Raw genomic sequence first — 24,476 nt, forward strand, 5'->3', positions numbered from 1 at the left:
AATGATGGCCTACAATGTTAAGTATGTAAGTTGGATAGAAAATAGGCAGGATGGTTTATTGTAAAATAGTAATTCAATTCTAACCTTTTGGTGTGATTCACAAAGTTTTTAGTGGATAAACTGAGTACAGTGACTCCGGTAGCATGCATTGCCAAGTGGTGGAAGTTGTGGCCCTCTTGTGACGCGTGCGATTTTATTTTACAACCGGATGATGTGGTAACTAACCACCTGACACGGTTGCTAGGGGCCAGCATTGACAACACGGCGGTTTTGTATCATGTTATGACCCTTTACAAGTTGTCAAAAATAGAACAAAGTAGCAATTTATTACTTATTGTAAATAATTAGTTGGCATATTGGGCTGGCTTGATATTCAGTTCTAAAACTTGGAATTTAGTCATACAGAAAAAATGTCGAACATACTTTTATCCGAGGTAGGCTGGGACGAGGGCTTTGCTATTCCAGTTGCCAATGCAGAAAATAAAGGTTTGGAAGATGAGGTAAGTGTCTGTTAGCTAACAGTTTATTAGATTATCTGTACCAGAATATCTGACATTTCATTTGTTTCAACTGTATTTTATATAAATCGAAATATTTTTGCCCCAGTTACATAGCGGACAGTCGGTCAGTATCTAAGTTAGTTAGCGAACGTTAGCTAGCTAAAACTAAACAGGTAACGTGACCTGGGGTGAAGATCAGTCCAATGTGAAATATGACTGTCATTTGCACTTCCTGCCTCTCCACAGCTTCAAATGAAACAAAATCAGAAGTTACAACTGGAGAATAAACTTGGTGGATACAAGGATAGAATACAAGCCATGGCTGAACACCTGACAAATGTTAGGCAGGAGTTATCTCAAACTCAGGTAAAGCTACTTGCCCATTTTGGAATTCCATGAAAATAGACTTCTGAGGTTCTGACCCAAAACTATTTAGCTCATGCATAGATCTACACACATTACTGTATGACTGATAGTTATATTGCTAAGTAATTATGTTTATGCAAGGATGAATTAATAATGCCATGTGAACACAGGTATGACAGTAATCGTTTTGCAACAACTTTGAAATGCTGTCCTATAACTGGTTTATTTTTATCTGTACTGTATCAGGCTCTGTGCAAAGCCAGGGAGAAAGAGACTGAGTCGGAGATGCATTTCAAGGCCCTGGCAGAGAGAGAGGTGGGCCGCCTGCGTCAGGAGATTGCACAGCTGGACAATGAGCTTGGAGCTCTGAGGGAGAAGAAGAATGCACAAGAGGTTATTCTACGTACCATCAACATCCTGGTCTTTCTGTTCTAAAATAGAGGTCTTTCCTCAAAACAGCATTGGGTCTCTGTCTCTCTCTCTCCATGACTGAGAATTCTCTGGCCTGTAGTTCTATTTCCAACTGCTCGTATTCACCGGAACATACAATATATTCAGTGTATGTTCCACTGTATTAGATAAATGTCTAGCCATCTGTTTCCTCAGAACAACATCTTCAAAGCCACCCAGAAGCTGGAAGAGCTGAAAAGCCAGCTGAATTGGGACCAGCAGACCCTGGATGCCTGGCTTGAGGAGTCGGCACACAAGGACGAGGACACCATGGCCATCATCAAGTACGCCCAGCAGGACGAGAGCAGGATACGGGTACGTCATGGGTGTTGTGAGTGACCGACTGATGGGGGTACGAAAACCAAGGTACCCTGTGTGGTCTTGGATCTCAGTTGCAGTGGCAAGCAACTACATTCCTTTCAGGATCCTCTAGAATGAACAGTTCACTGACAATGGGATATTCTTAATGAACAGTACAACAAACTATTTTCTAAACTACTGTTTGCATTCTTTGTTTACAGGAGCTCACCTTGTTGATAGAGAAGATGACGCTTGAGGCCAACCAAAAGCACAAGGCACTAGACAACGAACTGACTGAGACCATATCAGCACAGGTCTAAAACACCAGCTATCTTACAGTTCAGTACATTAACTAGTACAGAACAACACAGGAATATCAGTCAATGTTCAATCACCCGCAACTAAGAATATTTTGTTGACATTTAATAAGCTACTGTGTGTCCATTGTTGACACACTAGAGATTTATACTTCCCACATCAAACAGAAAGCATTTATTCTTCCTTGTTGATATCCATCAGAGTGTGTCTCATTTATTGTAGTTGTGCTCTGCCAACAGATTGGTCTGGATAAGACAGCAGAAAACTTCCGCCAGGCTCACCTAGAGAGACAGGAGCTGATCCACCAGTGGGAGAACACCATCGAGCAGATGAAGAAAAGAGATAGCGAGATGCAGCAGTGTTCAATGGTAACCACTAGATGGCAGCCTGCAGTCATTACAGTCAGTCAGTCATACAATATTTGAGATGAAGATGGGATATCATAGCCTGGATAAACCAGATTGAATGCTCCACTCACTTTGCTTCACTATCATTTTGTCAAGTTCAACTAGGCTAGGAATATTATAGCAGTTTGAAACTATTGTAAAGACACTAGTTTACCTTTTCACATAATCACTTGGTCCAGAAACGATTACATGTGTTTTATAGGTATTTTATAGTTGAAACAACACTGTTTCAACACCCCTTTTCATATTACGACACCTTCTTAAGATTAGTCCATCAAAATCATAAAAAAGGCTACATGAAAGTGACTGATGTACAACCGTGAAGTTTCTAAAAAATAATGGTCAGACAATGTAAGCAATGGATTTTGCTATATATTTCCAGCTCCTCACCCAAGTCAACCAGGACATCAGAGAGAGGAATGGAGTGATCAAGGAGAAGAAGGCCTTCCTGGAGAGCGAGACGGAGAACAACAAGGAGTACGAGAAGAAGATAGCCATGGCCGACCGGCAGGCGGCCAAGCTGAGACGGGAGTTCCAGGAGCAGGAGAGTAACCGCACCAGACTACAGGACGAGGTGAGTCTGTCTGTTGTGTGTCTGTTGTCCCGATGCAATTCATCAGCATTTATATGCATGTAATTACATTTATAGTGTCTTGTTCAAGAAAGTTATTAAAAAAGTGTAACCAAATCATTTAGTCAATGCTTTCTGCTGACAGGTATTTTTATTCTGTATGACTTCTTTCTGTGGGAATGATGGCTTGTCTTATATGTTATTATCACGTATCTCTTTCTAGTTGGAGAGTCTGAAAGGGACAGTGGACAGAGCAGCTACTGATGTCGAGTCCATGAGGTCCCAGCTAGCCAACATGAAAAAGGACATCCAGGACAAAAACAACAAGTGAGACATAGAGATTGGCAGTCCTCAGTACCAGTCAAATAGGAATAATTGGAGGCATCGTTTTGGGGGGAACTAACTGCTTACATTTAAATTAATTCCCTCACAGGGATTCTATATGTAATTCTGTGGAACACCCACCCTCTCACTAGTTTTGGTGTGTGTGTGTGGGTGTGTGTGTGTGTGTGTGTGTGTGTGTGTAAACCTGGTCCAGGATAAAGGGGGCCAAGCTTCACAACACAGCCCTGGAGGAGAAGCTGAAGACAGTGACTGAGGCGACCCTCAGCGTGGAGGAGAGGGCCGCTCAGATGGAGCAAGTACTGAAGGAAGAGGAGCAAACTATCAAAGTGAGTGCACTCCGCATGATAAAACAATGTTTTTGTTATAATATCAGTATGTTTATTGGAAAGAGTGTCTGCATGGTACTGGGATGGCAGGCTGCGGTTGCGTTGAGCTAACCTGTGCATTTTACCTTGCAATGGTCACATGGTCACAATATGAACTCGATATCGCTAGATATTTAGAAGTATATGAACATTGTATCAATCAAACTGATACATTAAATCCTATTCTGACTGACTGTATTCTCACATTTAGTTATTTTCATTTAGATGCTTTGATGTCATTCTATTCATTCCCATGAGGAATGTAGTGTTACATTATGTATTGGTTCTCTTTCATAATTTTGCCAACCAGGGAAACATCTCAGATGTCTTTCTTTGGAGCTGGTGAACCATGTGTTGACTTCAGTGTCACATTGTGTTGGTTAATGTACTCATGACCATGTTGTGGTGAACTGTCTCATTCTGCGTCTGTCGTGGGCTGCAGGACATGGACGCCCAGCTGCACCGCCACCGCGAGGTGCTGTTCCGTGAGAGCCAGGAGGTACAGGCCCTGAGGTTGAAGGAGAAAGACTCCAAGGCCGTGCTCTCTGGGAGCCGGGTGGCTCTCTCAAACCTGGACAGCCGCCTCAGTAAACTGGACCAGAACTCCCTCAAGCAGCAGGAGATCATCTACAACCAGGCTAGACAGCAGAAACACTAGTCTTTCTCTAGTTGTTATTTTCCTATCACTATCAATATGCAATACCCACCCTGTTTATTATCTATGCATAGTCACTTTACCCCTACCTACGTATACATATTACCTCAATTACCTCGACTAACGTGTACCCCCTGTTTATAGCCTCGTTATTGTTATTTTATTGTTGTTTTTTTATTTTTTACTTTAGTTTAGTTAGTAAATGTTTTTTTCTTAACTCATATTTTTTTTTTTACCTCCTTTTTCTCCCCAATTTCGTGGTATCCAATTGTTGTAGTAACTACTATCTTGTCTCATCGCTACAACTCCCGTACGGGCTCGGGAGAGACGAAGGTTGAAAGTCATGCGTCCTCCGATACACAACTCAACCTAGCCGCACTGCTTCTCAACACAGCGCGCATCCAACCCGGAAGCCAGCCGCACTAATGTGTCGGAGGAAACACCGTGCACCTGGCAACCTTGGCTAGCGCGCACTGCGCCCGGCCCGCCACAGGAGTCGCTGGTGCGCGATGAGACAAGGGCATCCCTACCGGCCAAGCCCTCCCTAACCCGGACGACGCTAGGCCAATTGTGCGTCGCCCCATGGACCTCCCGGTCATGGCCGGTTACGACAGAGCCTGGGCGCGAACCCAGAGTCTCTGATGGCACAGCCCTTAACCACTGCGCCACCCGGGAGCCCAACTCATATTTTTCTTAACTGCTTTGTTGGTTAAGGGCTTGTAATTAAGCATTTCACTGTAAGGTCTGTTGTAATCGGCGCGTGTGACAAATAACATTCGACTTGAATAGTAATAACAGCATGGTCATTCAACAGACGCTTTCAGATAGCCCTTAGACCACTGTCATATGATCATTATCTATTTCTACCACCATGACCGTTATAGCTAGTGTTCGCCCTAATGTCATCACATCTCCCCCTACCATTAGGGTAAACAAATCAAATCTTTTCAGTGTCCTGAGGGGGGGAAAGGTGTTGTCGTGCCCTCTTCACAACCTATACAGCTGGTCTTGAGGTGTATGCTTGGTGTAGTGGGTACATCACTAACTCCCTCTCCACCTCAAACTTTGCTACTCCAGGACTTCCAGATCCAGCTGCTGGAGAGGAAGATGTTGCGTCTGCGTGGCGAGGTGAACACGGAGGAGAAGCAGGTCCTGGAGAAGAAGGCCCAAAAGCTGGCCCACAGGCTGGAAGAGAAGAAGAGGACTGCCACCATGCTCACCACCCAACTCAAGAAGCTCCAGGTGGACAGACCTCTCTCGTACTGTAGAATGTTCTTGATGCTATTTTTCCTGATTATTTGGGTATTTCTGTTTTTTTTGTCACCTTCTATTTCTTGCAACCCTATCTTATCATAGAAATCATCAAAAATTGTTGGTGTTTTTTTTCTCAGATTTTCTATGTTTTCAAATTAGTCTCTATTCACAGTTACCATATAATTACATTTTAACTAATCATAAAAAAATATTTATAGACATTCTGTGATTTTACTGTTTCTGTCGTCTGACAGGATGATATTCGCTGTGTGAGGAAAGAGGCGGAGAAGACAGGAGCTGAGAAGAGTGACCTAACCACCAAGATCGAGGAGCTGCACCTGTTCAACCACATCTCCGACAAGGAACTGAAGAAGCTCCGGCTCAAGAAGCAGGTGAGAACGCAGGCGCACACACACAGTCACTGTCACTGCAGTTTTACTCAGCCAACCTTGACTTTATCAATCTTATTAAATAAAAACGATTATATGAAACTCATACTCTTACACAGCCACTCGTTGCCTCTGACCTTTGACCTTCAGGACACCATGGTGGAGGACAACATCCTGAAGCTGGAGATCAAGCGTCTGCGTGACCTGCTGTACAACAAGGCGGACGGCGTGCTCTCGCTGGAGAAGCGGCGGCTGCAGCTGCAGACGGCCATGAGGGAACGGGAGGAGGAGATTAAAGCGCACCGGGAGATGCTCAACAAGCAGGTCAAGATCACTGACCAGGAGCGCCAAGGACTCAGGTATGTCTAAGACGGGCTCCCAAAATATACCCTATTACCCATACAGTATAGTGACGTGTTCTTAAAGGGATACTTTGGGATTTTGGCTGTGGGGGCTATTTATCTGATGCCTTTAAACCCTGAACCTGGTCATGGGGATCCACAGGGTGTGCAGGCCTTTTCTCCTTCCCAGTACTAACATACCTGGGCCCATATTCAGATAGTCTTTTAGATCATAATGAATAAGATTGGGTGGGGGGGGGCTGATTCCAGATCAGCACTCCTACTCTGTAATGTTCTCTGAATACAGGGCTTGATGATCCAGTGCCATACGAGGTGGGTTGTGTTTGTTTTGCCCAGGGCTCATATAAAGTGGTAATGCGGCACTTAAAAAGAAAGATGTCCAATTAATTGAACATAGGATAGCTGGACACTTGGTGTTTTGAGCCATTGTGTATATTCTATGTCTAATCAAATCAAGCTTTATTTATACAGCACATTTCAGACATGCAATGCGCGTCGCAGGAAAAAATAAATCAAAACAATGAAAATGGAAACTAAAATATTTACTACATAAGAATAACAATAAAAATTTCTCTGAAATATGCCTCAAGCTCAGCACATTTTAAATGTGGAAGAAATTACACATAGGTTTACGGGGGTAGGATTTATCAGGCCGTCAATGGTCGGGAAGAGCACTCTCAAATTATTCTATGCATACATTGATTGGTTAATTTCAGTGCTGAGGTGCATGAGAGACTGTCCAAGGTCGACAAGATGAGGAAACGCTATGAGATTATGACTGTCTCAATGGCTGCTCCCGAGGGAGAAGAGGAAAAATCACAGGCTTATTATGTGATCAAGGTGAGAATTCCTTCAGACACCAAAAAACATTCACCAGCCAACTATTGCTTCAGTTAATAATTGATTTGGCTTATTGTGAAAAAATATATACAGTGTCAAGAAAAAGTACAGTGGGTAGAACAAGTATTTGATACATTGCCGATTTTGCAGGTTTTCCTACTTACAAAGCATGTAGAGGTCTGCAATTTTTATCGTAGGTACACTTCAACTGTGAGAGACGGAATCTAAAACAAAAATCCAGAAAATCACATTGTATGATTTTTATGTAATTCATTTGCATTTTATTGCATGACATAAGTATTTGATCACCTACCAACCAGTAAGAATTCCGGCTCTCACAGACCTGTTAGTTTCTCTTTAAGATGCCCTCCTGTTCTCCACCCATTACCTGTATTAACTGCACCGGCTCAACTCATTACCTGTATAAAAGAAACCTGTCCACACACTCAATCAAACAGACTCCAACCTCTCCACAATGGCCAAGACCAGAGAGCTGTGTAAGGACATCAGGGATAAAATTGTAGACCTGCACAAGGCTGTCATGGGCTACAGGACAATAGGCAAGCAGCTTGGTGAGAAGGCAACAACTGTTGGCGCAAATATTAGAAAATTGAAGAAGTTCAAGATGACAGTCAATCACCCTCAGTCTGGGGCTCCATGCAAGATCTCACCTCGTGGGGCATCAATGATCATGAGGAAGGTGAGGGATCAGCCCAGAACTACACGACAGGACCTGGTCAATGACCTGAAGAGAGCTGGTACCACAGTCTAAAAGAAAACCATTAGTAACACACTACGCCGTCATAGATTAAAATCCTGCAGGGCACGCAAGGTCCCCCTGCTCAAGCCAGCGCATGTCCAGGCCCGTCTGAAGTTTGCCAATGACCATCTGGATGATCCAGAGGAGGAATGGGATAAGGTCATGTGGAATGATGAGACAAAAATAGAGCTTTTTGGTCTAAACTCCACTCGCTGTGTTTGGAGGAAGAAGAAGGATGAGTACAACCCCAAAAACACCATCCCAACCGTGAAGCATGGAGATGGAAACATCATTCTTTGGGGATGCTTTTCTGCAAAGGGGACAGGACGACTGCACCGTATTTAGGGGAGGATGGATGGGGCCATGTATCGCGAGATCTTGGCCAACAACCTCCCTGCCTCAGTAAGAGCATTGAAGATGGGTCGTGGCCTGGTCTTTCAGCATGACAACAACCCAAAACACACAGCCAGGGCAACTAAGGAGTGGCTACGTAAGACGCATCTCAATGTCCTGGAGTGGCCTAGCCAGTCTCCAGACCTGAACACAATAGAACATTTTTGGTGGGAGCTGAAAGTCCGTATTGCCCAGCGACAGCCCGGAACCTGAAGGATCTGGAGAAGGTCTGTATGGAGGAGTGGGCCAAAATCCCTGCCTCAGTGTGTGCAAACCTGGTCAAGAACTACAGGAAACGTATGATCTCTGTAATTGCAAACAAAGGTTTCTGTACCAAATATTAAGTTCTGCTGTATCAAATACTTATGTCATGCAATAAAATGCAAATGAATTACATAATCATACAATGTGATTTTCTGGATTTTTGTTTTAGATTCCGTCTCTCACAGTTGAAGTGTACCTATGATACAAATTGCAGACCTCTACATGCTTTGTAAGTAGGAAAACCTGCAAAATCGGCAGTGTATCAAATACTTGTTCTGCCCACTGTATGTGAACTCTTTGGAATTACCTGGATTTCTGTATAAATCGGTCATATAATTTGACAACAATAGACAAACACAGTCTTCTTAATCTAATAACACACAAACAATTATACGTTTTTATGTCTTTATTGAACACACCGTGTAAACATTCACAGTGGAGGGTGGGAAAAGTACGGTATGTGAACCCTTGGATTTAATAACTGGTTGACCCTCCTTTGGCAGCAATAACCTCAACCAAACGATTTCTATCGTTGTGGATCAGACCTGCACAACGGTCAGTAGGAATTTTGGACCATTCCAATTTACAAAACTGTTTCAGTTCAGCAATATTCTTGGGATGTCTGGTGTGAACCGCTCTCGAGGTCATGCCATAGCATCTCCATCGGGTTGAGGTCAGGATTTTCTTCTGTTGAAGCCATTCTTTTGTTGATTCACTTCTGTGTTTTGGGTCGTTGTCCTGTTGCATCACACAACTTCTGTTGAGCTTCGATTGGGGGACAGAGCCTTACATTCTCCTGCAAAATGTCTTGATAAACATGGGAATTAATTTTTCCGTCAATGATAGCAAGTTGTCCAGGCCCTGGCACAGCAAAGGAGCCCAAACCATGATGCTCCCTTCACCATACTTTACAGTTGGGATGAGGTTTTGATGTTGGTGTGCTGTGCCTTTTTTTTCTCCATACAGTGATGTGTTTCTTCCAAACAACTCAACTGTAGTTTTATCTGTCCACAATATTTAGCCAGTAGAGCTGTGGAACATCCAGGTGCTCTTTTGCAAACTTCAGACGTGCAGCAATGTTTTTTTTTGGACAGCATTGGCTTCTTCCATGGTGTCTTCCCATGAACACCATTCTTTAGTGTTTTACGTGTTGTAGACTCATCAACAGAGATGTTAGCATGTTCCAGAGATTTCTGTAAGTCTTTAGCTGACACTAGGATTCTTCTTAACCTCATTGAGCATTCTGCGCTGTGCTCTTGCAGTCATCTTTGCAGGACAACCACTCCTAGGGAGAGTAGCAACAGTGTTGAACTTTCTCCATTTATAGACAGTCTTTTATAGACTTTTTTATAGTCTTTTATAGACAGACATTTATAGATAGTCTTACGGTGGACTGATGAACATCAAGGCTTTTAGAGATACTTTTGTAACCCTTTTCAGCTTTATGCAAGTCAACAATTCTTAATCTTAGGTCTTTTGAGATCTCTTTTGTTCGAGGCATGTTTCACATCAGGCAATGCTTCATGTCAATAGCAAAATCAGATTTTGTGAGCGGTTTTTATATTCCAGGGCAGCTCTAACCAAAATCTCAAATCTCGTCTCATTGATTGGCCTCCAGGTTAGCTGACTCCTGACTCCAATTAGCTTTTGGAGAAGTCATTAGCCTAGGGGTTCACATACTTTTTTCAACCTATACTGAATGTTTAAATTATGTATTCAATATAGACAAGAAAAATACAATAATTTGTTTGTTATTAGTTTAAGCACACTGTGTTTGTCTATTGTTGTGACTTAGAGGACGATCAGATACATTTCTTGACCAATTTCAATCAAATCAAATCAAATTTTATTTGTCACATACACATGGTTAGCAGATGTTAATGCGAGTGTAGCGAAATGCTTGTGCTTCTAGTTCCGACAATGCAGTAATAACCAACAAGTAATCTAACTAACAATTCCTAAACTACTGTCTTATACACAGTGTAAGGGGATAAAGAATATGTACATAAGGATATATGAATGAGTGATGTACAGAGCAGCATAGGCAAGATACAGTAGATGGTATCGAGTACAGTATATACATATGAGATGAGTATGTAAACAAAGTGGCATAGTTAAAGTGGCTAGTGATACATGTATTACATAAGAATGCAGTCGATGATATAGAGTACAGTATATACGTATGCATATGAGATGAATAATGTAGGGTAAGTAACATTATATAAGGTAGCATTGTTTAAAGTGGCTAGTGATATATTTACATCATTTCCCATCAATTCCCATTATTAAAGTGGCTGGAGTTGAGTCAGTGTCAGTGTGTTGGCAGCAGCCACTCAATGTTAGTGGTGGCTGTTTAACAGTCTGATGGCCTTGAGATAGAAGCTGTTTTTCAGTCTCTCGGTCCCAGCTTTGATGCACCTGTACTGACCTCGCCTTCTGGATGATAGCGGGGTGAACAGGCAGTGGCTCGGGTGGTTGATGTCCTTGATGATCTTTATGGCCTTCCTGTAACATCGGGTGGTGTAGGTGTCCTGGAGGGCAGGTAGTTTGCCCCGGTGATGCGTTGTGCAGACCTCACTACCCTCTGGAGAGCCTTACGGTTGAGGGCGGAGCAGTTGCCGTACCAGGCGGTGATACAGCCCGCCAGGATGCTCTCGATTGTGCATCTGTAGAAGTTTGTGAGTGCTTTTGGTGACAAGCCGAATTTCTTCAGCCTCCTGAGGTTGAAGAGGCGCTGCTGCGCCTTCTTCACGATGCTGTCTGTGTGAGTGGACCAATTGAGTTTGTCTGTGATGTGTATGCCGAGGAACTTAAAACTTGCTACTCTCTCCACTACTGTTCCATCGATGTGGATAGGGGTGTTCCCTCTGCTGTTTCCTGAAGTCCACAATCATCTCCTTAGTTTTGTTGACGTTGAGTGTGAGGTTATTTTCCTGACACCACACTCCGAGGGCCCTCACCTCCTCCCTGTAGGCCGTCTCGTCGTTGTTGGTAATCAAGCCTACCACTGTTGTGTCGTCCGCAAACTTGATGATTGAGTTGGAGGCATGCGTGGCCACGCAGTCGTGGGTGAACAGGGAGTACAGGAGAGGGCTCAGAACGCACCCTTGTGGGGCCCCAGTGTTGAGGATCAGCGGGGAGGAGATGTTGTTACCTACCCTCACCACCTGGGGGCGGCCCATCAGGAAGTCCAGTACCCAATTGCACAGGGCGGGGTCGAGACCCAGGGTCTCGAGCTTGATGACGAGCTTGGAGGGTACTATGGTGTTGAATGCCGAGCTGTAGTCGATGAACAGCATTCTCACATAGGTATTCCTCTTGTCCAGATGGGTTAGGGCAGTGTGCAGTGTGGTTGAGATTGCATCGTCTGTGGACCTATTTAGGCGGTAAGCAAATTGGAGTGGGTCTAGGGTGTCAGGTAGGGTGGAGGTGATATGGTCCTTGACTAGTCTCTCAAAGCACTTCATGATGACGGAAGTGAGTGCTACGGGGCGGTAGTCGTTTAGCTCAGTTACCTTAGCTTTCTTGGGAACAGGAACAATGGTGGCCCTCTTGAAGCATGTGGGAACAGCAGACTGGTATAGGGACTTGATTGAATATGTCCGTAAACACACCAGCCAGCTGGTCTGCGCATGCTCTGAGGGCGCGGCTGGGGATGCCGTTTGGGCCTGCAGCCTTGCGAGGGTTAACACGTTTAAATGTTTTACTCACCTCGGCTGTAGTGAAGGAGAGATCGCATGTTTCCGTTGCAGGCCGTGTCAGTGGCACTGTATTGTCCTCAAAGCGGGCAAAAAAGTTATTTAGTCTGCCTGGGAGCAAGACATCCTGGTCCGTGACTGGGCTGGATTTCTTCCTGTAGTCCGTGATTGACTGTAGACCCTACCACATGCCTCTTGTGTCTGAGCCGTTGAATTGAGATTCTACTTTGTCTCTGTACTGACGCTTAGCTTGTTTGATAGCCTTACGGAGGGAATAGCTGCACTGTTTGTATTCAGTCATGTTACCAGACACCTTGCCCTGATTGAAAGCAGTGGTTCGCGCTTTCAGTTTCACGCGAATGCTGCCATCAATCCACGGTTTCTGGTTAGGGAATGTTTTAATTGTTGCTATGGGAACGACATCTTCAACGCACATTCTAATGAACTCGCACACCGAATCAGCGTATTCGTCAATGTTGTTATCTGACGCAATACGAAACATGTCCCAGTCCACGTGATGGAAGCAGTCTTGGAGTGTGGAGTCAGCTTGGTCGAACCAGCGTTGGACAGACCTCAGCGTGGGAGCTTCTTTTTTTAGTTTTTGTCTGTAGGCAGGTATCAGCAAAATGGAGTCGTGGTCAGCTTTTCCGAAAGGGGGGCGGGGCAGGGCCTTATATGTGTCGCGGAAGTTAGAGTAACAGTGATCCAAGGTTTTTCCACCCCTGGTTGCGCAATCGATATGCTGATAAAATTTAGGGAGTCTTGTTTTCAGATTAGCCTTGTTAAAATTTATGCAGAAATCCAGGTAATTCCAAAGGGTTCATATACTTTTTCTTGCAACTGTAGTTTTGACAGTTGTTAATTGTTTTGAGAACATGGAACTTTGTTTACAAATCAATTGAGAAAAACGTTGTACCATTTTACTTTCTACCGTGGGTGATGTGCTTTTCATAAGGCTGCCCAAGAGAAAGAGGAGCTCCAACGTGAGGGAGACGATTTGGACGCCAAGATCCGCAAGATGGAGAAGGAGATCCGAGCGCTGGAGAACACTCTCCACGTCGTCAACAGCCGCAACACAACCTATCGCAAATCCTTCAACAAAGTGACTGAGTCCAGTGCGTACTGTATGAGGAAAGGTTCCCTGTCAGATAAACTGATTCCAACAAATCAAATTTTATTGGTCACATACACATGATTAGCAGATGTTAATGCGAGTGTAGCGAAATGCTTGTGCTTCTAGTTCCGACCATGCAGTAATATCTAACAAGTAATCTAACAATTTCACAACAACTTCCTTATACACACAAGTGTAAAGGAATGATTAAGAATGTGTACATATAAATATATGGATGAGCGATGGCCGAACTGCATAGGCAAGATGCAGTAGATGGTATAGAGTACAGTATATACATATGACATGCGTAATGTAGGGTATGTAAACATTATATAAAGTGTCATTGTTTAAGTAACTAATGATATATTTATTACATCCAATTATTAGTGGCTATAGATTGAGCCTCGGACTCTATGCCTCCCCCTCCCCCCCAAAAAAGATGACAAATATGCCAGCAATAAATATTGACTCTATGCCATCACCATAGTAACGCAAGCATCAATGTTATCAGTGTTCTATATCTATGAAGGGAAAACCCAACATAATCAGATGAGAGGATATACTATTTATAAACTATTTTATAACTTTAATGTGGTGGTTGTTTTGTACTGTTGTTCTGTTCAGATCCTTTTATACTCTTTGTTTTAGTTTTTTACTCCTTTTTCTCCCCGATTGGCAGTTAGTCTTGTCCCATCGCTGCAACTCCTGTACGGACGAGGCGAAGGTCGAGAGCCATGCGTCCTCCGAAACACGACCCCGCCAAGCCGCACTGTTTCTTGACACAGTGCCCGCTTAACCTGGAAGCCAGCCGCACCAATGTGTCGGAGGAAACACCTCACAACTGGCGAAGGCTCACTGTGCATGTGCCTGGCACGCCACAGGATTCGCTATAGCGCGATGGGACAAGGACATCCTGGTGGGACAAATGCTTCCCGGGACGACGGTGGGCCAATTGTGCGTCACCTCATGGGTCTCCCATTTGCGGCCGGCTGCGACACAGCCCGATATTGAACCTGGATCTGTAGTGACACCTCAAGCACTGCAGTGCCTTAGACTGCTGCGCCAGTCTAAGACTGCTTGCTTTAGACTGCTTGCTTCATGCTGTAAAGTGTGTTGGTACAACCCTTTAATGTTTTTATAGGAGTTAACAATGAACCCAAAACTCTGTTTTGAAGGTGAGGAGTATCAGGAGAAACTGAAGCTGGATGAGCAGAAGAGAGCTGCTGAGGAGAAGTACAAGTACAAGAGGAGGCAGATCAGAGAACTGCAGGAGGACATTCAGGTACTTCTCCACCAAACCAACCATGACTGGAGGACATTCAGGTACTTCTCCACCAAACCAACCATGACTGGGGGACATTCAGGTACTTCTCCACCAAACTAACCATGACTGGAGGACATTCAGGTACTTCTTCACCAAACTAACCATGACTGGGGGACATTCAGGTACTTCTCCACCAAACTAACCATGACTGGGGGACATTCAGGTACTTCTCCACCAAACCAACCATGACTGGAGGACATTCAGGTACTTCTCCACCAAACTAACCATGACTGGGGTCAGGAGTTTTACTGGACTACTTAACCTGATCAGGAAAACTCCTGGTCCTAGACTTAACGTGAGCATGGGTTTTCCACCAGGCCATCATCTTCTCACATGAAACTGGAGTAGAATCATCTTTTGTGTACTTCATTTCCATGTTGTTACTTTACCTCTCTGTCTCTCTCTGCCTTTCCCATGTACAGTGTGTTAGATATGTCCTAAGCCCTATCATGATCTCTTTCATCTTCATCACACACCTTACATTGGCTGCTCGTGTCCAAGAACAACAGGTCCAATATAGACTTGTCTGACAACTCACTCTTAACTACCAGACAGTGCAATCGTGTGTGTGTGTGTGTGTGTGTGTGTGTGTGTGTGTGTGTGTGTGTGTGTGTGTGTGTGTGTGTGTGTGTGTGTGTGTGTGTGTGTGTGTGTGTGTGTGCGCGTTCGTGCGTGCGTGCGTGCGTGTAATTTAAATCTGAAGGGCATGAACAATACACTGGACAACCTGCTTCAAGAGGAGGCCATTCAGAATGTGAGGACTGAAGAGACCCAGTCACATATCATGTCTCTGAACAGAGAACTGGTTTCCCAACAGGAGAAACTCCACAGGGTCACTAAGCAGGTTTGATACCACCACCCAACAATTCACACCATCGCAACAAGTGAGTTCACACCATTCTTCAATGACGAAAGAAAAACATGAAATATGACATGTACTTTACTGTAGCCCCCTTATGATGCATTCATAAAGCCTTTATAACAGCTACACAAGACATATAACGTCTGTCATAGGCAATCATAAACATTAGTTGGTCAGGAAAAAATCCAGGCCCTACTTATCATTGCTCTGTGTTCATCCCTTGCTATCCTCCATGACAGTGCTCCAAACTGACCAAAGAGATCCGGTCGGCCAAGAAGGCCAAGGAGGAGACATTTGAGGAGAGGGACATTGAGCTGAGGGAGCTGAAGGACTTCAATAAGAATATCAACAAGATGCTGCTGGTTGCCATGGAGGAACAACCTGACCTCCGATCAGCTCTACAAATGTACTTTGCCCAGGTAGCCTTCTTTTCTTTTTACTATAAAAAGTAGGGCCTCCCGGGTGGCGCAGTGGTTAAGGGCGCTGTACTCCAGCGCCAGCTGTGCCATCAGAGACTCTGGGTCGTAACCGGCTCTGTCATAACCGGCCGCGACCGGGAGGTCCGACGCACAATGGGCCTAGCGTCCTCCGGGTTAGGGAGGGCTTGGCCGGTAGGGATATCCTGTCTCTTATCTATCTATCGGAGGACGCATGACTTTCAACCTTCGTCTCTCCCGAGCCCGTACGGGAGTTGTAGCGGCGAGACAAGATAGTAGTAACAATTGGATACCACGAAATTGGGGAGAAGAAAAAAAAAAAGTATGATGTTTTTCTTCATACACCTGTCTTTGAAAAAAGATGCCACCTAGAACCAAGATGGGTTCTTCAATTAGTAGAATCAAAGTAGAATCATTTCACTAATACGAGGTTCATGTGAAACCTTTTACCAGTAAATTAACATTTTTTCACAACCAAAGTGTTCTCCTATGGGGAGAAACAAAGAAAACAAATTCTGAAAGTGTAGGTGTGTGAATTATACCTTTTTAGCCTTGTAGAGTTGGGCAAGGCATTGACATTGGGCAAGGCAATGACATTGTGAAATTCTGACAGCGAATTGCCCTGATGTTAGTTGATTCCAGGAAATGCAAAATGTAAGGTTTTAGGGATAGCTAGGTTTCAAACCAATCTAATAAATCTAAACTAATCATTTTCTGGCAACTCACTCTAAAAGCAAACAAAAAGTTGACCCATCCCATTAAGTCTCATTTTGGATGGCCTTTTACTCAGGACTTAAAAAGGTCTAATTTAATTTGTGTGTACTGTATGTGTCCCAGGCCAACTTGCCCCTGCCGTCTCCTGCCTCCACCCCTGCCAGCCGACAGAGCTCAAAGACTAACTCTGCTCGCAGCTCCGTCTCTCTCAGGTACGTCACAACTACACAGTCTATCTAGCTCAGGGGTCTACAATATACACTCCGTAGCCAAATACCCTCGAGAGATACTTTTTGGGGGCCGACGGGTAAAAATTGAGAGACACACAGGGACATATCTGAAAGCTACATTCCTTTTCTTCCTGAGACATTTTAAAACCACAAAGGTATTTCCTGTTTAGCTGTTTTTTGGATGCCTTGTTTTTAGATTGCTACAACGGAATTGTCCATACTGTTATTTCTGAATCTCAAAGTTTCCAATAATATCTCCTGATAATTTACACAGAGTGTACAAAACATTAGGTACACCTTCCTAATATTGAGTTGAACCCCCTTTTGCCCTCAGAACAGCCGCAATTTGTCAGTGCATGGACTCTACAAGGTGTCAAAAGCGTTCCACAGGGATGCTGGCCCATGTTGACTCCAATGTTTCCCACAGTTGTGTGAAGTTGGCTGGATTTCCTTTGGGTGGTGGGCCATTCTTGATATACACGGGAAACTGTTGAGTGAAAAACCCAGCAGCGTAGCAGTTCTTGACACAAACCGGTGTCAACCTACTACCATACACCGTTCAAACGCACTTAATCTTTTGTCTTGCCCATTCACCCTTTGCAAAACTGATAGAGACATACCCCAAGCGACTTACAGCTGTAATCGCAGCAAAAGGTGGCGCTACAAAGTATTAACTTAAGGGGGCTGAATAATTTTGCACGCCCAATTTTTCAGTTTTTGATTTGTTAAAAAAGTTTGAAATATCCAATAAATGTTGTTCCACTTCATGATTGTGTCCCACTTGTTGTTGATTCTTCACAAAAAAATACAGTTTTATATCTTTATGTTTGAAGCCTGAAATGTGGCAAAAGGTCGCAAGGTTCAAGGGGGCCGAATACTTTCGCAAGGCACTGTATAGGGGTCCAGATTTTGCAGCTCTTTCAGAACATCAGCTGACATGATTTGGGAGAAGGAGAAATGGGGAAGGCTTGGGTAAGTTGCTATGGGGGGGTGCAGTGCTGTTGACCGGGGCAGGGGTAGCCAGGTGGAAAGCATGGCCAACCGTAGAAAAATACTTCTTGAAATTCTCAATTATAGTGGATTTATCGGTGGTGACAGAGTTTCCTATCCTCAGTGCAGTGGGCAGCTGGGAGGAGGTGCTCTTATTCTCCATGGACTTTACAGTGTCCCGGAACTTTTTTGAGTTTGTGTTGCAGGAAGCAAATAGCCTTGACTTTTCTAACTGTCTGTGTATATTGGTTTCTCACTTCCCTGAAAAGTTGCACATCACGGGGGCTGTTCAATGTTGATGCAGAACGCCACAGGATGTTTTTGTGTTGGTTAAGGGAAGTTAGGTCTGGAGAGAACCAAGGGCTATATCTGTTCCTGATTGTAAATTTCTTGAATGGGGCATGCTTAATTAATTAAGATGGTGAGGAAGGAATTTAAAAAAAATAACCAGGCATCCTCTACTGACGGGAAGAGGTCAATATCCTTCCAGGATAGCCGGGCCAGGTTGATTAGAAAGGCCTGCTCTCTGAAGTGTTTTAGGGAGCGTTTGACAGTGATGAGGGGTGGTCGTTTGATCGCAGACCCAAAAACAGAATACACCCCTGAAAACGGCAGAGGTATATTTAGAGGACACGTTGGTTAGGATGATATCTATGAGGGTGCCCGTGTTTACAGCTTTGGGGTTGTACCTGGTAGGTTCATTGATAATTTGTGTGAGATTGAGGGCATCAAGCTTAGGTTGTAGGATGTCCCAGTAAGCATGTCCCAGTTTAGGTCACCTAGCAGCACGAGCTCTGAAGATAGATGGGGGGCAACCAGTTCACATAAAGTGTCAAAGTGAAAGTCAGGTTTTTAGAAATGTTTGCAAAATAAATAAAAAAACAGATACCTTATTTGCAAAAGTATTCAGACCCTTTGCTATGAGACTCAAAATTGAGCTTGGTTGCATCCTGTTTCCATTGATTATCCTTGAGATGTTTCTACAACTTGATTAGAGTCCATCTGTGGTAAATTCAATTTATTGGACATGATTTCGAAAGGCACACACCTTTCTATATAAGGTCACATAGTTGACAGTGCATGCCAGAGCAAAAACCAAGCCATGAGGTTGAAGGAATAGTCCATAGAGCTCCGAGACAGGATTGTGTTGAGGCACAGATCTAGGGAAGGGTACAAAAACAATTCTGTAGCGTTGAAGGTCCCCAAGAACACAGTGGCCTCCATCATTATTAAATGGAAGAAGTTTGGAACCACCAAGACACTTCCTAGAGCTGGCCGACTGGCCAAACTGAGCAATCGGGGGAGAAGGGCCTTGGGGCGTGTTCATAAATTCAATCTGGAGTGCCAGAGTGTGCTCTAGGCATTCATAAATTCAGAGCGTTGTACAATTGTCTGTTCGTAAACCCGGAGTGTTTCGCTCTCGGAGCGTTCAGAATGCACACTGCTAAAGTTGGCTAGCTTGCTAGCTACTTCCAGACACAAATGAGAGAACACCTCACTCTATCCATTTTACTCGCCCTTGAAGAGTTATCCAGAGCCTTGGTGACTGACTGTGCTGCTGGCAACAATTGAATTACGCTTTTTTGCCAATGTTTACCTACCCCTGCCATATTCTGCTGGTGTTGAGCGTTCATAAATTCATCAGTTATTCTGCTCTCTGGCACACTCAGACAATAAAGCTCTGAAATCAGATGGAATTTACGAATGCACCACTGGTCAGGGAGTTGACCAATGCTCACTCTGACAGAGCTCCAGAGTTCCTCTGGAGATGGGAGAACATTCCAGAACAACAACCATCTCTGCAGCACTCCACTGATCAGGCCTTTATGGTAGAGTGGCCAGACGGAAGCCACTCCTCAGTAAAAGGCACATAACAGCCCACTTGAAGTTTGCCAAAATGCACCCAAAGGGCTCTCAGACCATGAGAAACAAGATTCTCTGGTCTGATGAAACCAAGATTGAACTCTTTGGCCTAAATACCAAGCATCACATCTAGAGGAAACCTGGCACCATCCCTACGGTGAAGAACGGTGGTGGCAGCATCATGCTGTGGGGATGTTTTTCAGAGGCAGGGACTGGGAGACTAGTCAGGATCGAGGGAAAGATGAATGGAGCAAAGTACACAGAGATCCTTGATGAAAACCTAATCCAGAGTGCTCAGGACCTCAGACTGGGGTGAAGGTTCACCTTCCTACAGGACAACGACCCTAAGCAGACAGCCAAGACAACGCAGGAGTAGCTTCGGGACAAGTCTCTGAATGTCCTTGAGTGGCCCAGCCAGAGCCTGGACTTGAACCCGATCAAACATCTCTGGAGAAACCTGAAAATAGCTGTGCAGTGACACTCTGTTTATTTTAATGATTTATTTGCAAACATTTAAAAAATGTTTTTTTTGCATTGTCATTATGGGTTATTGTGTGTAGATTGATGAGGGGGAAAAAAACAATTTAATCCATTTTAGAATAAGGCTATAATGTAACAAAATTTGGGAAAAGTCAAGGGGTCTGAATACTTTACGAATGCACTGTACACAATCCATGTCTCAATTGTCTTAAGGCTTAGAAATCCTTCCTTAACCTGTCTTCTACTGATCAAAGTTGATTTAACAGGTGACATCAATAAGGGATAATAGTTTTCATCTGGATTCACCTGGTCAGTCTGTCATGGAAAGAGTGTTTTGTACACTCATTGTATATCAATATGTTCTTGTAAAATATAGCTTCTTAAATGTATTTTGTATTTTTCCATTGCAGGTCAGCTGGGTCTTCAGCCAGCAGCAGCCCAAGGGCGGCATCAGTGCAGTCTCCCCCTGTTAAGACTCTGGAGCTGGGTCTGGGGTTGTCCGTTACGTCCCCTCCTCTCACCTCTCCACGGGACTCCCATCCACCCAGCTCCACCAGCAGCAGCAGCGGTAGCAAGCGCCAGAGCCCATAGAGAAACCCCACAATAGGACAGCCTCACTTACAGCACCAGAAGGCTAATGTGACTGTAGTGCCATTAGGAAAGAGAATGTGTGTCACTGTTCAATGTGTACCGAAAAACTGTTTGGTGATTTGATTTGCATGTTTTTTTGTTTTTTTTTGTTTTTTATGAACTGGGACAACTGGCAGTGATATGAGAAATACAATTAATTAATATATGATTTACCTTTTCTTTGAAATGCACATATTTTCCATTTGTCAGCTAACCTTTATAAAATTGTATTGTAAATGTGCATGAAAAATATGTACTTTTTCTAAATTAATTTGTACTCTTGACAATGTGTTTCTGGATATATCCCAATAAAATAGATGGTTGCTTGTCAGAATGATCAATTAGTTGATAATACACTTGTTTTGTTTAAATGCCCAATGTAGTCAAAACCGTTTTTTTTTTCTGTGTTTTATATATATTTCCACACTATGAGGTTGGAATAATACTGTTAAAAGTATGATAATGCCCTTTTAGAGTAAGAGCTGTTTGAAAAGACCACCTGTAATGTAAGGCTGTTTTGGTGGGATGGTGTTTTGGCCTGCCTGGTGACAAAATTCTTGCTTGAGAAATTGCTTTTTGTTAAGGAGCTATTTTTGTTTCTTTTTAAAATTTTAATTGAAAGCAATCACAGTAAGGTACTTAATTGTTACCCAGAAATTATGTGATATTGAGATTTAAAAAACGGTTTCATTGGACCTTTAAAAAAATACTGGTTGAGGTTCTGACATAATCTTGTAAGACAGAAATATGGAACAACTTCCTCATAGCTGTTAAAATAGTTCAAGAGGAGGCGGTTTGACCATTTTTCTGAAATCACTTGTGCCTCAAATGAATTTTTGAAAACCTGGGCATTATTTAAAAGGCAAATCCCTCCCACGACGAATAGAAGAGTCAACTTCCTCATGTTGAACATAGATTGTCAGACGGACTGGACTCTGAACAGAATCTTCCCACATCACAACTCAGTCGGGGCTCTGTCATCTGAAACAACATCATGCTTTTCCTATTACTTTGTGTTGGATGTGTTGCTTTGTCTGCAGGGCAATCCTTTGGTAAGTTATCAATTTAACATGTTTTTAATGTTCATGATTTGAAAAGAAAATGTCAGAGGTTCAGTCCAGAAAACAAATACGGTTGAAGCATAACCAAACCCAGATATCAGTGAAGATATATATATATATATATAGTCATTAGTAGTGAGCATGAGTAAGTCAACAACAACAAAAATGATATGTGGAAAAGAATAGAACAATTCAATTGAAAAAATCAGATGATTAAATGTGGATCAAATGCTGATATTTAAAATATAGTAGGAAGTAGAGAAGTGTGATGAGTCCTGCGAAAATGGTTTTTATTTTGTATTGCTTGTTGTGATCATGATGTAGATACATTAGAATGGGTACTAGTCTGGGCTATCATTCCACTCCTTATAATGTAATGCTTTGTATATGACACGGAGTACAGGGAGTGGAATGTTTAGCCTAAAACAGGTTTGGATTTCAGGCTAATGACAGATACAGCTTCATGTCAATATTTACCCCATCAGCTTCAACACCTACAATGGGACCAAGGACTACCACGACACAGGTGACAACACCTCCAACTCTTACTACCCCTTATGTGGACCCACCTTTTGGTACTAAACCCCTGGAAAGTGGTGGGTATTTAAGCATAAATAAATACATTGAATTACGGTACTCGGCTAGTTGTCTTTTATTTACTGAAATAATTTGAATATTCTTGCCCAAATATAGGATTTGCAATTCTTCAGGTTGCTGTCCAATCTTATCAGGAGCTAAATGAGACAACAGCTGATCCAGTCTTGAGTCAGGTAATATTTACACCACAGTTGATCCAGTCTGGAGTCAGCTGACATTTAGACCACAGTTTATCCAGTCTTGAGTCAGGTAACATTTCCTCATTCATTCATGGTGTTTAAACATTTTTTTTTAATGTTTATATCCCGGGTAGAATATTTTATATAAAGTTCCAATGCATATGATTGATCTATTATACAATTATATTTGAAAATAAGATCTAGATTAGATGAGCTTGAGTTGAACTAAATGGTGATCTATTTTCTGTACTAGATCTACGACATCGTTCGGGCGAAGCGACCTGATCTGAAATTTCGACTGACCGTGAAAACTGTCCAGAAAGTTTGATGGATTATGATCCAAGGCATAGCAGATTGAAGTTCTAGTGGTACATCATGTTCTGCAGATGTGAACTATTGTACTGTATTTTCAATGATTTTATGCTGTTTAATATCAGTCATTATATTCATGTTAATAATATATTTGAATGTATAATCTCATTGATTTACTGACTTGCTGCGCATTCCAATACCATCTGGGGGAGGAGCTGTAATTCAAGAGTTATGTCACAACCTTTCCCACTTTCATAGAATCTTGTCATCTGCTTCCAGTGTTTTCTGATGGATTTGATGTTGGACTGAATAGACCTAACTACTGTAATATTTTCTTTGGCTATAAACATGTTACAAATACTGCAACTGTTCTCACATTCATGTTAATTCAACGGATCTGACTTCAGTGTTTTTTTAAATAACAAACATAAGGTGACTTCCCTGAAGAGAACAGTCCAACCCAACCCCCAAAAAATGTATATATAATTTTTTTCATTCATAAAAAAATCATGACAATGTGTACAAATTAAGCTAAACCTTTAACTACTAGCCACATTTTTTATGCAAGCAAGGGGTTTTCCTTCAAAGCTAAATCAATTGGTGTATTAATTTACAACAGAAACATGAATATTGTTAAGCGTTTTTAATTGAGTATTCACAAATATCAACGTAAAACTTGTACCATGTACATTTTAGAAGGACGTTTGAAACTAAGTCACGTAGGACAATGTTATTATGAACATACAGAACCAGAGGGCTCCAGAGAGTGTAGACTACATTTATTTTATTTTACCTGAGTAGCCAGCAGCATACCATCCTGCATCCCACTGACCAGGACCAACCCTGCTTAGCTTCAGAAGCAAGCCAGCAGTGGTATGCAGGGTGGTATGCTGCTGGCAAATGAATATGTATGAAACAACAGTTTAACATTCTCCTTCTGCTACCATTTCTTTCAAGCCGTCTACGCAGACAGTTTGACGCATACGTTCGATAAATCCAAGGTATACACCAAGCCGAACGCACTGCAACTGCCTCTGAAACGCAATGCTGCAAGGCAAACGCAGCGTTTCGTTGGAAATGAATGTAATTCTGGTGTACCAAAATGCAAAAACACTGTCGGTGTGATCGAAGCATTAGTCACATGTCCGGGACACGCATGGTATACATCCTTCAACGAAATGTTTACTCGCAGGTTCCTTCTTGACAATGCAACAACAATGAGAAATAGTAAAAAAAAAAAGTAGAATATGAACATAAAGTAAATGGCAGCAGAATATTGGACATTACCAGGGACGTTACTGGATAAATAGTAGGGATATACTCTTACCTACAATCAGGTCTTTGAGGCTGCAGTAGTTGGCTTATCCAAGACTCTGAGATGGCATCACCCTGGTAAAGAACAGAAGTATCACTTGAGAACATGCAAGAGGCCACAGTGTGTGGAAG

General features: G+C 43.0%; 1 protein-coding gene across 2 annotated transcripts; it reads left to right on the forward strand.

The window, feature by feature from the left end:
• Window positions 1–131: 131 nt before the first annotated feature.
• Window positions 132–23,396, forward strand: ccdc39 (coiled-coil domain 39 molecular ruler complex subunit). 2 transcript variants are annotated; one of them, XM_064992251.1, is made up of 23 exons: window positions 132–500; window positions 747–866; window positions 1,113–1,259; window positions 1,473–1,631; window positions 1,838–1,930; window positions 2,174–2,302; window positions 2,724–2,915; window positions 3,136–3,239; window positions 3,451–3,583; window positions 4,065–4,259; window positions 5,355–5,519; window positions 5,786–5,923; window positions 6,071–6,279; window positions 6,999–7,122; window positions 13,193–13,352; window positions 14,527–14,633; window positions 15,379–15,519; window positions 15,777–15,956; window positions 16,812–16,900; window positions 20,662–21,933; window positions 22,428–22,538; window positions 22,636–22,712; window positions 22,972–23,396. In XM_064992251.1, exons 1-20 carry the CDS (start codon window positions 411–413, stop codon window positions 20,840–20,842), a joined length of 2,856 nt encoding a protein of 951 aa, XP_064848323.1. In that variant the 5' UTR covers window positions 132–410; the 3' UTR covers window positions 20,843–21,933; window positions 22,428–22,538; window positions 22,636–22,712; window positions 22,972–23,396. The 2 variants fall into 2 exon arrangements, with proteins under 2 accessions (XP_064848323.1, XP_064848322.1); XM_064992250.1 differs by lacking the exons at window positions 132–500; window positions 747–866; window positions 1,113–1,259; ... (9 more) ...; window positions 6,999–7,122; window positions 13,193–13,352 and having other exon boundaries at window positions 6,198–6,279.
• The last annotated feature ends 1,080 nt before the right edge of the window (window positions 23,397–24,476 follow it).

Source organism: Oncorhynchus masou, chromosome 17, assembly GCF_036934945.1.
Source record: "Oncorhynchus masou masou isolate Uvic2021 chromosome 17, UVic_Omas_1.1, whole genome shotgun sequence".
NCBI lineage: Eukaryota > Metazoa > Chordata > Actinopteri > Salmoniformes > Salmonidae > Oncorhynchus > Oncorhynchus masou.

Coding starts and splice junctions, on each gene's coding strand:
- ccdc39 (XM_064992251.1), top strand. CDS start 411: ATGTCGAACATACTTTTATCCGAGGTAGGCTGGGACGAGGGCTTTGCT. Junction 5,520..5,785: donor CCCAACTCAAGAAGCTCCAG/GTGGACAGACCT, acceptor GTCGTCTGACAG/GATGATATTCGCTGTGTGAG. Junction 15,957..16,811: donor TACAAATGTACTTTGCCCAG/GTAGCCTTCTTT, acceptor TATGTGTCCCAG/GCCAACTTGCCCCTGCCGTC.